This window comes from Balaenoptera acutorostrata, chromosome 9 (genome assembly GCF_949987535.1).
Source record: "Balaenoptera acutorostrata chromosome 9, mBalAcu1.1, whole genome shotgun sequence".
Taxonomy (NCBI): Eukaryota; Metazoa; Chordata; class Mammalia; order Artiodactyla; family Balaenopteridae; genus Balaenoptera; species Balaenoptera acutorostrata.
In genome coordinates this window covers 87608778-87623510 of record NC_080072.1, presented here as the reverse complement: position 1 = coordinate 87623510, position 14733 = coordinate 87608778, and the positions used below count along the sequence as shown (strand labels likewise).

The window sequence follows — 14733 nt, the reverse complement described above, 5'->3', positions numbered from 1 at the left end:
GAGGCCAGTTATAATTAACCAGAGTAGAAGTGATGGCAGCAACTTGATAATAAGATGTTTGTACACTCTGCTCTTTCTAGCCCATAATTTAGAAAGAGAGCAAATGGTAACTAATAGGTAATAACAATAATAAGCCCATTAGGAGGCCAAGAAAAGATTAGTGGTAGTTATGGAGTGCAGGGGGAAGAGCTGGAGCCTTAAAATTAGATGACTTTTAATCTTGACTTTACTACTTATTAGCTGAGTTGCCCTGGGCAAGTTATTTCATTTCCCTGAGCTTTGATTCCCTCTTTTGTAAAATGGGGACTATAGTATCAGCCTTTTTATACCCCAGAATTGTCGTGAGCCTCAGGTGAAGTAACAAAGTGTGCTTTGTAAACCAGAAAGTGTGAACTGGCTGCCAGAGGCCTTGGGGATGAGTCCTTAGGGGAGGACACTGAAAGCCTGCCCTTGGGTCCCAGCCAGGTCCAACTACCTGTGTTTATAAGCGTGTGTCTTTGGATGTATCTAAGATGACACACTGTGTTTCTGCAGAGAATGTTTCTGCAAAGCAAGAAATGAGATACTTTTTCTGGGAGAAGTGTTTTTCATAGTTGCTCTAAAGGGTCTGAGGTAGGCCTGGTGAGGAAATTTCAGTTATATTTGCAACTGGAGAAAGGTGAAAGTCGAGGCAGGAATTTTTATTGGGAGCAGTGAGAGGACTAATACAGTAATAAAGGAAAAGGCCACAAGAAGTGAAGGGAAAGAGTTTGGGGTTTGGAGCAGGATTTCCACTTACCGTTATTAAACCTAATAATTCAAGGTTTTGCATTTGGGGAAGAATAATCAGCCATTGTGCTTCGGTGGAAAACATCCAAGCGTTGACTTTTCAGAGAGTCTGGGGTTCCTCTGACCTGGCTTTGACTGGCGTCTAGAAGGAGAAATCACTATCTTTTCCATGTGTGCAAAAGGTCAGGCGTCTAAATGGATATCTCTTCTTTAAAAAATCTCTGTGATGATAAATGTGTTCATGGGATCTGGTGAAGCCAGGAGTTCCTTTGTAATTCTTATTTCTCACTTCTCTCCTTGGTCCAAAGATAGGCCACATTTGAGTACGGAAACTTTTCAGCCTTGCCGTGTTCTCCTCCCTCTTGAGAGTCATGTTCTGTTTGAAAAGAGCTGAAAAAAATGAAGTCTGTTTTTTCACTTGGGATAAGAAAATCCTTCTCAAAGCAGTAAGGGCTCTGTGAGATAACAGGATCCATATGTTGAAGCTGGCTGCTAATACACAGCATATGGGCCAGTGAACTTTCCAGGCAGAAATATGTCTCTAATTCTCTAAAGAATGCCCCAGTAAACTCCAGAAAGGACCATTACTTAGGTGACAGATGGCATCGGCGCAGCTTCTGGGCTTCATGGGCCGGTTGTTCCATGGAATGGGAGCCACAGACAGGGACGCAAAGGTCCTGGTTGGCCTTAAGATGGATGACACTGGCCTGTAGCCCTCGCTATAGGGCCCCGTGCTCCCCCAAATACTGCGGGCTTGCTCTGTTCTCTTAGGGGATGTGCATCTGAAGGTTGTTCCTCAGGTTGGCAGGATTATTTGTTAAACTGAGTGGAAACATTTTGTCCCCTACTCACAGAGACAGCCTTACGTAATGGAAAGAACACTTATCTGGGAACCAGGTGGCCTGGGCTCTGGGGCCACCCTGGTCCTCACTAGATGTGACCTTAGGGAAGTCACTTTACCTCTCTTTTCTGATCTGGAAAATCAGGAGGCAGGACATGGTGATGGTTGGGACCCCTTCCGCTCCCTCAGGTTAGAACTCAGTGGCCCTGACTCCATCCAGAAGAGAGTGATGGGAGAAACCTGCCACCGCCGGGCACTTCTGCCCCCCCGGGTGCCGTGGCCACGGCATTATATTCCATTGCAGTTCTGTGCACTACGGGTGAAATTCAGGAAAGGTAGGGGAAGACATTTCACTGCTCTCAGGAAGAATTCCATCCTCGGCCCCAAATGAGTCATCAGCAGCAAACTGACTGAGGGAGAGACAGGCTGCCCTGCAGTTACTATACTATTTCTTCTGAACCAGCATTTGGAAGTCTCTGGACTCCCACTTCGTATTCTCACAGTGGAGCCCTCAGGATCCTCCCCCAGCCTGTTCCCGATTCCTCACCATGACCCTCACTCCTCCCCTGCTCCGTTCCTGTCCCACCGAACCATCCCTTTCTCTGCAGCCTCTGCTGGGTTTTTCCGTGGGCTGCTTTGTCTGTAGGACAGTTAGGAAGGTTGCGCCCCTGATAGCTGAGTTGCCCCCATGCTCCCCCTTCCCCGCTCAAGCAGGCCCTTTGATCCCTCTGTTCCATTGAGCACAACCATGGTTGCTTCTTCATCAAATGAGCGCAGACTGAGACCCACAGCAGCTCTGCAAGGCTATCACCATGGCAACGAACATTCCCTCCGTTCTACTGTGAAGAGAAAATGGCTGTTAGAAGGAATGGCTAGCTGAGTCGCTATTACTCGGTCTATTTTGTCCAGGCCCCTCCTTCATACCGGCTTTGAGAAGCTACACGCATTGAACCAAATGTCCCTTAGCCTTTAGCTTGCAGATTTACTTCACCTAAGAGGAGGAAAGGCAGAAGGAAGTTGAATCCCAATGAATAACAGCATTTTTCCTACCCTAAGAGTATATTTTCATGAGGAACAGTTATCTGCTCTAAGCAGATCAATGAGGAACTCCATGAATACAGGAATCTGTGAGATCCGGTGCAATGTATTTTGTCTTATGGATGGAGTGGAGCGTATAGATATTGCAATATTGCAGTGCAGTAGCCAAGAGATTCAGGGGGCCGCAGGGCACAGACGCCAGCATGTCAGAAGAGTTGACTGACTACTTGGGGTGACGATGTTTGATTGCTGTCTCCTCTTCTGCAAAGAGGTGTATTGGCCCTAGAGTTGTGAGGTAAGGTGAGCATTTGTTGGGCCTCCCCTGCTTCAAAATCAGTTTGGATCTTCACGTTGAATCCTTCCCCGTAGTGGTCAAGCTCCGTGGTGTGGGGAAGTGGCAGGAAGCCCTGTGCAGGGTTGTGGAGCGGCAGGCTTCCCTCTTAACAGAGCTGTGGGGATGCTGCAGGTTGATGATCCATATGGAACTGGCTGGGCTGCTGTTTCCGTGAATCCCAGACATGCTGCTGTTTGGAGCAGGACTTTAAGCCTTCTCAAGGGGTCAGAAACGTTTAGCACAGAGGTCACCCCCAGATATTCCAGGGGACCCTGCACGGTCTGATAGAGGATATTCCCATTCCACAGGGAATGGCCTGGACCCCGTCCACTCCTGGCCTCGGCATGAGGAACTCTGGTGACAAGTTCTCAAAACCCAAACAACTTCCTGTCTTCACTCTTTCTTGATGTGAGCGGGGAGACTGTTTTTGAATCAAAGCTCTGGCTTCTGTCTCAGAAATCCAAACGTGTGTTTAAAGTGGACATTGTCTTTTTCAGTTTCTCTGCAGGTGGATATTGTTCCCAGCCAAGGGGAAATCAGCGTCGGAGAGTCCAAATTCTTCCTATGCCAAGGCAAGTGCCCGTGTCACACTGCATTTCAGGAAACCCACCCCTCAGAGCAGAGCCAGCGGCTGTGTCTGCCCGGCAGATCGCAGTGTGCCTGGAATCTCGGGTCACCCTGTGGCAGGCTCTCAGGGTGACCAGAGAGCCAGGGGAGTGCTCAGACCTCCTTCCTTCCCTTACCAAGGCTGCCCCAGGACAGCGAAATATGCTGTGTGGACTTCTGCTTCGTGATGGAGGAGGTCTAGGGATTTTCTTAGGAAAGTCAGCACAGCCCCCAGACCCCCTGCGCTGTGTACATCCAGAGTCCCATGAATAACACTGGAGAGCAGGGCTGGTGCAGAAAGAATGCTTCAGTGGGTCAGTGTATGGATTATTAGAATCCCCCAGAGCAGGAAAATCCAAGAAGGCCTAAAAAGTGCCTGAAAGAAAACTGAGTACCAGTACCTCTTTTTGCTGTGAGGACAGGTGCCCTGGGTTTCCCAGCTCTCTAGTGAATTCCAATATTCTGTCCCATTGCCCCAACGAGAGATCAGAATTTGTCGGACCTGGTGTCCTTGTCTTTTGTTTAGAAAATATGCCCCCATTTCCACAGCTCAGCTAATTATCCATAAATGTCCTGCAGAGGAAAGGCTTCATATGAGGCTTTGGAGTCTCTGTATGTGAGATGCCTGGGATTTGGAACATGAAAGGACCAGGAAAGAGCTGAGCTAGGTGTAAACTGACATTGAGCAAGCCGCTTTCGGCAGGGAGGGGCCTTGAAATGCTGTCATGATTTGCACCAGATGAGGCGGCTGGTGGCCGCTGGATGTTTTCCTTCCAGCTTTGCCGTCACTACAGCAATTGAAATGATCTGAACATGCAGCCGTGGAGCCCATAGCACATCTTGCAAATAGCCATATTTATTGAAAACATGATGGGCCCTGAAAGGAAGGCTGCTTCATTTCCACACTAAGCATCTTTGCAGGGCGGGGGATGTGGGCTGGGGAAGGGTGCTGTGCAGAGAGGCAGGGCAAAGCCATGTCTGGGGGTCCCAGAGCCCTTGTTCCAGCTCAGTGTCTGGACAGCTCAGCAGCTGTATCCCAAGGTGCCTAGGGAAAGGATGCAGAGGCGATGCTGGCTACCTTCTTTGCAGCATTTAGGCAGATGCATTTGCCTCTCTGAGGCTGGAGTGCTGAAATGACAGTCATGCCAGTTTGTGCAGGCAGATGCTGGAATGAAAGTGGTTGGAGTCTACACTCCAAAACTAGCCAGAGTCTCATCTTCCATTTCAGAGACCATAATCTAAGCCCTGGAAAATAAACTGATGAGTTGGCTCAGACCAGCTAGCCTTGAGCTCAGATCCCAGCTATACTGACTCCCTTTGCCCCCCATTCTGTGAGGTTATAAGGGCCTAGCTTAGTGCCTGGCACACAGTGGGTCCCCAATAAGTATCTCTTCTCTTCTCTCACTAGGGATGGGACCACTATGAGAAATACCAGCACCAGTGTTTGTTGAGTTCTTTCCAAATACTGTTATGGACATAACAATTAAACACAGAAACCTCCAACATGAATGGTCATCCCCCCCTTGTCATCAAGCCTGATGAGCTCTTGCTCAGTAGCTCTTACTGAGTACCCACTGTCACCCTGGAGGGGTCGTTGTCTTTTCAGTGGTTTGAAAATAATCTCTTCCTCTTTAGTGGCAGGAGATGCCAAAGATAAAGACATCTCCTGGTTCTCCCCCAACGGAGAAAAGCTCACCCCGAACCAGCAGCGGATCTCGGTGGTGTGGAATGATGACTCTTCTTCCACCCTCACCATCTACAATGCCAACATCGATGATGCCGGCATTTACAAGTGCGTGGTCACTGCAGAGGATGGCACCGAGTCAGAGGCCACGGTCAATGTGAAGATCTTCCGTAAGATCCTCCTCCTCCTCCTCCTTCTGTGTTCCCTGTCCTCTCCTTTGTCTAGGAAGGCACATGGGTAGCAAAGAGAGTGGGATGGAGTAGAGGACCCACTTGGGGCTTGACAAGGCCCCTTTCCTCCTTTTCCCTAAGTCTTTTCTGCATCAAGCTAAGAGCTCCAGTATATTTTTAAATGATCCTCGGCCAACTCCGAACTCACAACTGTGTTCATGCTGGTCACAGCTACCTCCCACTGGCCTCCATTCTCTAAATTGAAATTACACCATTCCCAGAGGACTAGGATGGGTTCCCCTCTCCCTTCCCCAAGTGTTGACTGACTGTTGTACACTTCAGTTTATCCCCTCTTATTTCACTTTTTCCTGCTGGTAATGGAGTACAAAGGCTTGGTGGGGTGCGTGGGGTTTTTATCTGAACACTCTGTGCCACTCAGAGCGGGTAGTTCCCATTGCCACTGAAACCAGTCTGGAGGTGGCATCTCATTACGTTGTTATCATGCATCTGTCCTGTTGGCCAGGGTAATGATGGGTGACAGCCAATGGAACAGTATTGATTGTCACAGTATTTATTGCCATAAGCCTGCTTTTGTTCTGTCTTGTTCTTCAAAATTCTTTCTGCTGTAGACAGGCTGGGGATGGGATGCCAGACAGAGTGGGAGACAGAGGAAGGACTGGTGGCTCCTACTATTAGTTGTAGAGTAAATGTTCTACCAGTTCATTTTACCTGTGCACTGTGTTTCATGGGCTCCATCCCACATGGTGAAGACCCTTGGTAAAGACAATCCTTTCCCTCTGTAGACCCTTTTCTGCACAACATGGGATAAATTTAGCACTTTGAATAGACACTAATTGCCAAACACGGGTGATATATTCCCCTCCTTGTGCCAGCTGCTCTGCCTGCATCTTTGGCCAAGTGATGGGTGGGACCCCCTTTGGTACCACTGTATATATGGACTCGAATCCAAGCAGTATGGTGCCAGTGAAAAGGGATCTTTGTGGGAGAACCAGCCGTTTTCCCTCACTCTCCTCTTGCTCCTTTTCCAGAGAAGCTCATGTTCAAGAACGCGCCAACTCCACAGGAGTTCAGGGAGGGGGAAGATGCCGTGATTGTGTGTGACGTGGTCAGCTCCCTCCCCCCAACCATCATCTGGAAACACAAAGGCCGAGATGTCATCCTGAAAAAAGATGGTGAGACCTGGCGGCTGTCCTTTCCCTTGGGCCATGAAACCAGCTTCTGAGGCGTTCTAGCCCAAACTCAGATTCCAGTGTCCCAGAACCCCATGTTGTTTCCAGGTCAAAGGTTGCATGTCTATAGCTTGTATGTTCAAGCACTTGACTTTCTCTCCAAGGAAAAAGACAGATTTCCAATAGACTTTTGCCCGTGGCTCTATGTTGGAGCCAGGGCCACATTTTCCTATTGCAGCTTAGAGCCTCTCCCCGCTCCCAGCCCCCGCCCCCCCATAAGCCTGAAGGCAGGCAAAAGGAAAGGCTCAGCCACCTGCCTGCAGATACCAGTCCTCTGACTGATCCTTGGATGAACCTGCACCTTGTCTCTTCTAGTCCGATTCATAGTCCTGGCCAACAACTACCTCCAGATCCGGGGCATCAAGAAAACAGATGAGGGCACTTACCGCTGTGAAGGCAGGATCCTGGCACGCGGGGAGATCAACTTCAAGGACATTCAGGTCATTGTGAATGGTGAGGATATCTGTTCTGCTTTCTCCACCGCTACAACCTTGGCTCATCCACGGCAACTGAGTCCACCCCTTCCCACAGCCCACCCCCAACCTCTGCCTTGTCTTGTTAGTTTGTTTGTTTGTTTGTTTTTAAACACACTTGTCTTTGGGTCTCCCTCAACTGTGGGGACTTTTAGTGCAGTTCTGGAATGTCCTTCATTATCTTATAACACTAGAAGCTTGCCCCATGCTTACTGGTAAATTCTTATTCATCCTTCACTGTCCTTGAGGTTACTGTAATTGTTAAGTTAGTCCCCTGGTTCAGTCTTCAAAGAAAATATTATAATCAATTCAGGCCTCAGAACAGTCAGAATCATAGTCCATGGGCTTATTAATCTTAATCTTCAGTGTCAAATAAACACACCCATGGAATCGATCTGACATTTACAAGATGTTTACAGGAAATGTCAGTACTAAGAAATTAAGTAAGTCATGGTTAAATTGCTTTGGATATTGATATATATTTTTTGCCAAACTCTCCCCCTCTCGTTCCTTTGGTAAAAAATAGTTTGTGCACAGGGTTGTTTGTGACATTCCCAGAGAAATGTCACTCTTTGGTGAGCTGGTGCATTTCAAATTGGTATTAACCATTTAATCCCTAGGAGCAGGAGTTTTGAAATTTTTCCAACATCAAGAGCCCCCTTTTGAAAGTCAAGTTCCATCAATCATGGCAGTTGTAAGATTGGTATGCATTGATGAAGAAAATATATAATGATAAATAGCTACTGGAAATAGAATACCATTGTAAAATGAACAAAACATACTAATATAGCTTCTAAATCTATATTATTGAAAAGCAATATTATATAATGTTATATGTATAACAATACTATGTATTGTTGAAAAGTACTAATGTGCATTTGTGGATGAATTATTGATCCAGTTTACAGTAATTATTTAGTGCACACCTGAATTTAGATCCCTTACAGTAACTGTGCAGCTGCCCAGGACTCTTGACTGTCTGACCTGGGGTCTCCCGGAAGTGCCTCTTCTCCAGGCCAGCGGGTCCTTCCAAGTTTTCCCTGCCATCCCTGACAGTCCTTCTTTCCTTCAGTGCCGCCCACCGTCCAGGCCAGACAGAGCATTGTGAATGCCACCGCCAACCTCGGCCAGTCCGTCACCCTGGTGTGCGATGCCGAAGGCTTCCCAGAACCCACCATGAGCTGGACAAAGTAAGAAACTGGCTCGTGCTTTTTATCACCGACTAGTGGAGAAAGAGACCTTGCAGGCCCTGTCCTGTGTTGGCGTTTCAAGGGAACAGGGGTGGGCGGCTGGGGAGCATCAGCTCTGGGTGCAGAATGGATTCTTTTCTGTCAGGTCCTCTTGCCTTGCGTGTGCATTGGATTCCTTCATTTTCAGTTTGTGGGGCAGAACCAGAGGTTCTCTTTGGAATTTTGGGGGGCGCACTTTGCAGCCCTTGGGCGGAATCGGAGGTTTGGGTAGAGGAATCACGAGGAAGTACAATTTGGCGTCTTAACTTTCTGTGAAGATTCAGTCTTTCGCATGAGCTCGGTCCGCGTTTTATGGAAACTAATTAAAAATTAACCTCTTAGCTCTGTAGTCAAACTCACGGTCCTTTACATTTCTGTGCCCTGCAGGGACGGGGAGCAGATAGAGAATGAGGAGGATGAGAAGTACCTCTTCAGCGACGACAGCTCTGAGCTGACCATCAGGAAGGTGGACAAGAACGACGAGGCCGAGTACGTCTGCATCGCCGAGAACAAGGCCGGCGAGCAAGATGCGTCCATCCACCTCAAGGTCTTCGGTAAGGACAGTGGGGTCAAGGTCACCCCTCTGCCACAGTTCCGCTTACCCCACACAGTCCATCAGCAAGACCCTGCCCACTCTGCCTGGGAATCTACTGCACTTCTTGCCAGCTCCACCACGTCAGCCCTAGTCCAAGCCATGCATCGGTCCCGTTCAGCCCCGCCCACTCACAGTAGCCAGAATAACCTTAAGCACCACTCCTCTGTTTCAAATCCTCCAATGGCTTCCTATTGCAACCAGAATAAAATCAAGACTCCCTGCAGTCAACAGAGGCCAGATCTGAGCTAGCCCCTGGCTTCCTTCCTGACCTCGTCATGCCTCTGCTGTGCTCTACATTTAAAGCTCTCCAGCCCCGGAAGCCCTCTTCTTCTCCCTCAGACACACTAAGCTTGTTCTCTGTCTCAGGGCTGTTATACTAGATGCTTCTTCTGCTTGGAATATCATTTCCCCAGATCCCCTGTGAGCTGCCCTCGTGTCATCCCTCATCCAGATGTCAGTGCATCATTCAGATCATCTTCTCAGTGAATCCTTCCCTCCCTGCTCTGGCCAGTGCATCTCCCTTATCACCACCCCACCCATCTCTTCTTCAGTGCCCTTCTCTGTACCTAAACTCATCTCATTTACATACTGGTTTGGGGAATTATTTCTCCTGCCTCCACTCTTATACGTCACTTTATCTCTGGCATTCCAAACAGCGCCAGACCACGGAATAGGCCCTTGCTAAATATTAGTGACCAAGTGGCTGCCTCTGTCTCCATTTCTTCTTTCCCTGGCCTGTGTGAAGCAGGGTCATAAAAGTCATGAAAAGAACCTCCATATCTCTACTCACTTCGTCTCTATAAACTCAGTTAACGTCCATTCATTTAGAGCTGAAATGCACTTTGACCTGACTTTGACAAACAAATTTGTGGCAGAGAGATGTTTAACCTAGTGGCTCTCAGCTCTGTCTGCCCATCTTTTTAAAAAACACAGATAAGCGAGTCCACTGTAGGTGGTGCTGCCAGAGTACAGACACTGCAGGGGCAGCCCTGGCGCACGCAGCTCCCTGGTGGTTCCCGCACCTGCGCTTTGGGAACCTGCCTGGGACCCACTTGTTTAGCCTGATCAGGAGAAATCATTGATGTTTGTAAACACAGATCTTTGAAAATCAAGCGTTTATGTGCAATTGGACCCACTATCCCAGATGAATCCCGTTTACTCATTAATGACAATTAATTAATAGGCTTAGAAACAGGTTATCAGTTTGGTCCAAATTAACTGTACGTGCTTGAAAGTGAAGCTAAACTTCTTGGAAAATATTCTTGACGGTCTTTTCTCTGATTCTGACTTATCTACCCCAGTCGCTCTGATTTTAAGTTTTTCTAGATGAAAGACAGATGCATTTGTTAATGTATTCCTTAATTTTCACAAATATTTACTAAGCACCCTTGTTGCTGGGCGAGGGGCTACAGAGATGAGTAAGATATGGTCTTTTGACCCTGAGAAGCACAAAAAGGGACATAAACATATAAGCCTATAAATTATAATAGATGGTGTCAGTTAACAACATTTGAGTACCAGCTGTGGGCCCAGCCATTGCCCAGGTTACAAAGATGAATAACATGCACTCTGTTCTCATCAGTGGGTTCACAGGCTAACGGAGATAATCAGTGCTGAAATTTTTAATGACAACCCATTATAATGACTTCATAAGCAACATGCACAGTGTTTTATAAGAAATGATTTGATTTCTGGTCCTGTGTGACAGAAGTTAGAGAAGTGTTCGAAGATGATATGCTTTCCCCAAGTGGGAGTTTCCCAGATGCAGGAGAGGTGGACAAGCCTTTCAGGGCACGCCGCACAGGCATCGAGGCCGGAAGAGCCCATGTTGTGGTGAATGTGAACTTGTGAACGAGGACTATGTCTGCTCCACTCACAGGCGTACCCCCAGGGCCTAGAACATCACCTGGCATGTAATAGACACCCGTGTTTGCATAAATGAGGGAATCATAATTAGTTTTATATGAATGAAGCATAATGTATGTGGCAGAGAGATGAACCTGGAAACATGTAATCACTTGTCTTTAGGAACTTCTTTTAGATATCAGCTTCATAAAGTAATAATAATAATACCCAACACAAAGTGAGCACATATAGTGTGCCTAGCACATTGCATGTGAAGTACTATCCATAAATGACCTCTTTAACCTCATCACAATCCTATGAAGTAGATTTAATTTTTATCCCCATATTGCAAGTGAGGAAATTGAGCACAGAGAGATTAGGTGTCCTATCCAAGGAGCCGGGACTCAAACCCAAGCTTTCACATCCATTCCCTGGGCTAGCAATTGTGGTCACTCCTCCATGAAACCCAGTTTAACACATATTACGTCTGAATTCCATATGGAATGACTAGTGGATTCTGCCTTTACCTCCATGGGTTACGTGGTTTCTCTACGGAAGTACACTCAGTTCTAACTTGGCTGGTCAAGAAGAGATCTTGGCTTCTGTTCCAGGCCTCTCTGGTGGCGATGGCTGCCCCAAGAAGGAGTGTGTAGTGTCAAGAGCCATGTGGGGCTGTGCTAAGGTGAAGAGGGTGGGTGAGTCCAGGGAAGGAGGCAGGGAAAGTAGGATGCAGGAACTGTGGGACGGTAGGACTTGTGTTTCCGCCCTCCTCCCTGGCCACAGATTCCCTCCTGCATCACACACACACTCTTCACACACACACACTCTCTCTCTCTCTCTCACACACACACACACACACACACACACACACACACACTCCCTCTCTCTCTCTCTCTCCACTACCACAGTTCTTTCCCAAGACTGCAGCTGGGAGAATGTTCATTAGGCAGCCCAGTAGAGCAAACAAGGAGATGTGGGCCGACTCCTGCAGAGACAGGTAAAAGGATCATAGACGCCCCATCCTCCTCTGTCACATCCTGAGGAGAGTTCACATGGTCTCCCTGGAGCGACCTGGTACCCCATGTATACCCTCCTTTCTCTTCATTTCACGTTCTTGACCTCCTTTCTCACCTCCTCCTTCTGGCCTCCCCATGGGTTTTGGAGATTGGTACTAAGGCCTGGGAGCCAGGTGGGGAAGGGCTAGCTAGTTGGGACTTCATCTTTCTTCAGCCCCTTTTTCCCTCTCCTCTGCCTTCTGGCTTGCCATCGGAGACCTGCATTTGGAGAGAAATGAGGTAGGTTCCCCAGAAGCAGCAGGGTTACAGCAATGAGGCAGAAGAGGAAAGAAGCCTGTAGCTTAGATAGTAAAGGAGTTCTCAGAACTGTGGCTTCAAGAAGGGCTAGAAATTAGTGTGTAAGGGACATATCTAAATTAGGGACTATCGTAATTATCCTAATACCATTTTTTCCTAAGAAAGGGACGTGTTCTAGTATGCACTGCCCTAGTTATCAGCCAGAAGCTCTTTTTACTAAGAGCATCCTACCTTCCTTTAAACTTGGCAGTGAATTTCCATTGCTCCCCTCCTCTGGGCCCTTCTGAAGAAGTATTTTTGTCTCCACAGATTCTTATTATGCTGTACAAATGCTCTTGAGGCCTCATGGTGCTGTGGTCTGAGGCAAGTTCACCAGTGGGCAGAAGCTTTGCTTAGCTGACCCCATAGGACCAAAGCAGCCCTTGTGAGTTACAGCAAAGGACAAACAGGCTCCTGAAGGAAGGGGTACCCGGTCATGCCCAACACCTCAGTGCAGGGAAGCAGGGGCCCTGGAGCCCTCCTTGGGCTTGCAGGACCCTGGATTGGAGTTACAGTAGACAAGTCTGGCCCTCAGTGGCCGGGTGCAGAGCCATGGATGTGCTGGATGGAGAGAGCAAGCATGTTTAGAAAACTCACAAAGACAGCTGTGCTCACAGGAGGGTCCATGGGGAGAGGTGCAATGGAACATTCTAAGGCATTAAGTCCCATGGCGGCAGGTGGAGAACAAGACAGAGATCCAAAGTCACAAGGGCCGAGAACGGAGGTTCATTAAGATGGTGCACATACCATCCGCAGATAAAACCTGGCGAGATTCTTCTAGATGCTGGTGTTCAGAAGGAAGGAAGCTTTCATAAGCAGGATGACCCCAAATCTGTCCCTGTCTGCTCAGTGAAGCCCGTTGTCCCAGAGTAATTATTCAGAGCATGCCTTTCACTCTCCAGAATGCCCCAATTTGGACAATAAATGGTATTGCTATCCTATTTCCAAGGCAGCATTCTAAGCCTTCAGTTAGCTCCAACAATAGCGTTGCTTCTGAAGTGCAGAAAGGAATAAGTTACCAGCGAGAAGCTTGCCTTCCTTCCAACAGCCTCTGTAGCCCATACAAAATTAGCCATTGTTAATAATGTTTTTAACAAGAATATATTTTGCCTTGTTCAAAGACTTACACAGTGTAGCCTTTATAACCATCTGGGAAGTGGAGTCACCAAGACCAGATATTATTAATTGATGTTAACTGTCCCTTGTCTGTCTTCTGCTCACCTTTTGCTGCCAGGACATAAGCACTGTGGAGTGGGACAAGGTCAGCAAACACTATCTGGATCACAATGTCCATGTAGGTTCCAAGAGGCCAGAAAGTCAGCCTTCCTGTGGCTGCCTCCAGACCCCAGACCAACTGTCAGTTCAGTGAATTCAGTTGTTTGGCTGATTTTTTAACTTTTCAATCTGTGATTTTAACAGTAGAGAAATGCAACTTTTATTTTACCTCTCTAAAACCTTCTGTTCAACACACTTAACACTTACTCCATCCAATATGAGTTATAACCTCCTTGAAAGTTCTGTTGATCAAGATAGACACAGAACCTTCCTGTGGGAAAACCTCACCCATGTGGGCTCCATCAGTTCAAATTTGTAATCATTTGACCACATTAGATTGAGATGTGCCTGGGTGCTAGCCATATATGGGATCTAAGGAAAAAAAAAAAAAAAAGGTCATGAAGAACCTAGGGGCAAGACGAGAATAAAGACACAGACCTACTAGAGAATGGACTTGAGGATATGGGGAGGGGGAAGGGTAAGCTGGGGCAAAGTGAGAGAGTGACATGGACATATATACACTACCAAACGTAAAATAGATAGCTAGTGGGAAGCAGCCACATAGCACAGGGAGATCAGCTCGGTGCTTTGTGACCAGCTAGAAGGGTGGGATAGGGAGGGTGGGAGGGAGGGAGATGCAAGAGGGAAGAGATATGGGAACATATATATATGTATAACTGATGCACTTTGTTATAAAGCAGAAACTAACACACCATTGTAAAGTAATTACACACCAATTAAAAAAAAAAGGATTTGCTATTCTAGGTACCTCGTGTAAGTGGAATCTCATAGAGTCAGAAAGTGTTGGTAGATGCCAGGGGCTGGGGGGTAGGGGGTGGGGAGGGAGAATAGGGAGTTAGTGTTTAATGACAGAGTTTCAGTTTAGGAAAGTGAAAAATCGGGGAGATGGATGACAGTGAGAGTTGCACAACAATGTGAATGTACTTAGTGCCACTGAACTGTACAGTTAAATATAGTTAAAATAGTATGCTTTATATTATATGACTTTTACCACAATAAAAAAACATTTAAAAAAAAAGGATTTGCGGAGATTTCCCTGGTGGTCCAGTGGTCAAGAATCCGCCTTCCAGTGCAGGGTACACAGGTTCGATCCATGGTTGGGGAACTAAGATCCTCCATGCCACGGGGAAACTAAGCCCGCGCACCACAACTACTGAGCCTGCCAGCGCTCTGGAGCCCGGGCACCACTAACTAGAGAAACCCGCGCACCTCAACAAAGACCCAGCACAGCCCCCCCCCCAATTAATTAATT

The 14733-nt window shown here is 47.4% G+C and overlaps 1 protein-coding gene across 23 annotated transcripts in view; it reads left to right on the top strand.

The window, feature by feature from the left end:
* LOC103004072 (neural cell adhesion molecule 1) overlaps positions 1-14733 on the top strand; it is a 314527-nt gene that overhangs the window by 244271 nt on the left and 55523 nt on the right. For all 23 annotated transcript variants that reach the window (XM_057552836.1, XM_057552829.1, XM_057552843.1 and 20 more), the window contains exons 2-7: positions 3479-3553; positions 5223-5441; positions 6491-6634; positions 7007-7144; positions 8237-8354; positions 8781-8947. In XM_057552836.1, the coding sequence (XP_057408819.1) occupies positions 3479-3553; positions 5223-5441; positions 6491-6634; positions 7007-7144; positions 8237-8354; positions 8781-8947 (861 nt within the window). The remainder of the gene's footprint in view (positions 1-3478; positions 3554-5222; positions 5442-6490; positions 6635-7006; positions 7145-8236; positions 8355-8780; positions 8948-14733) is intronic.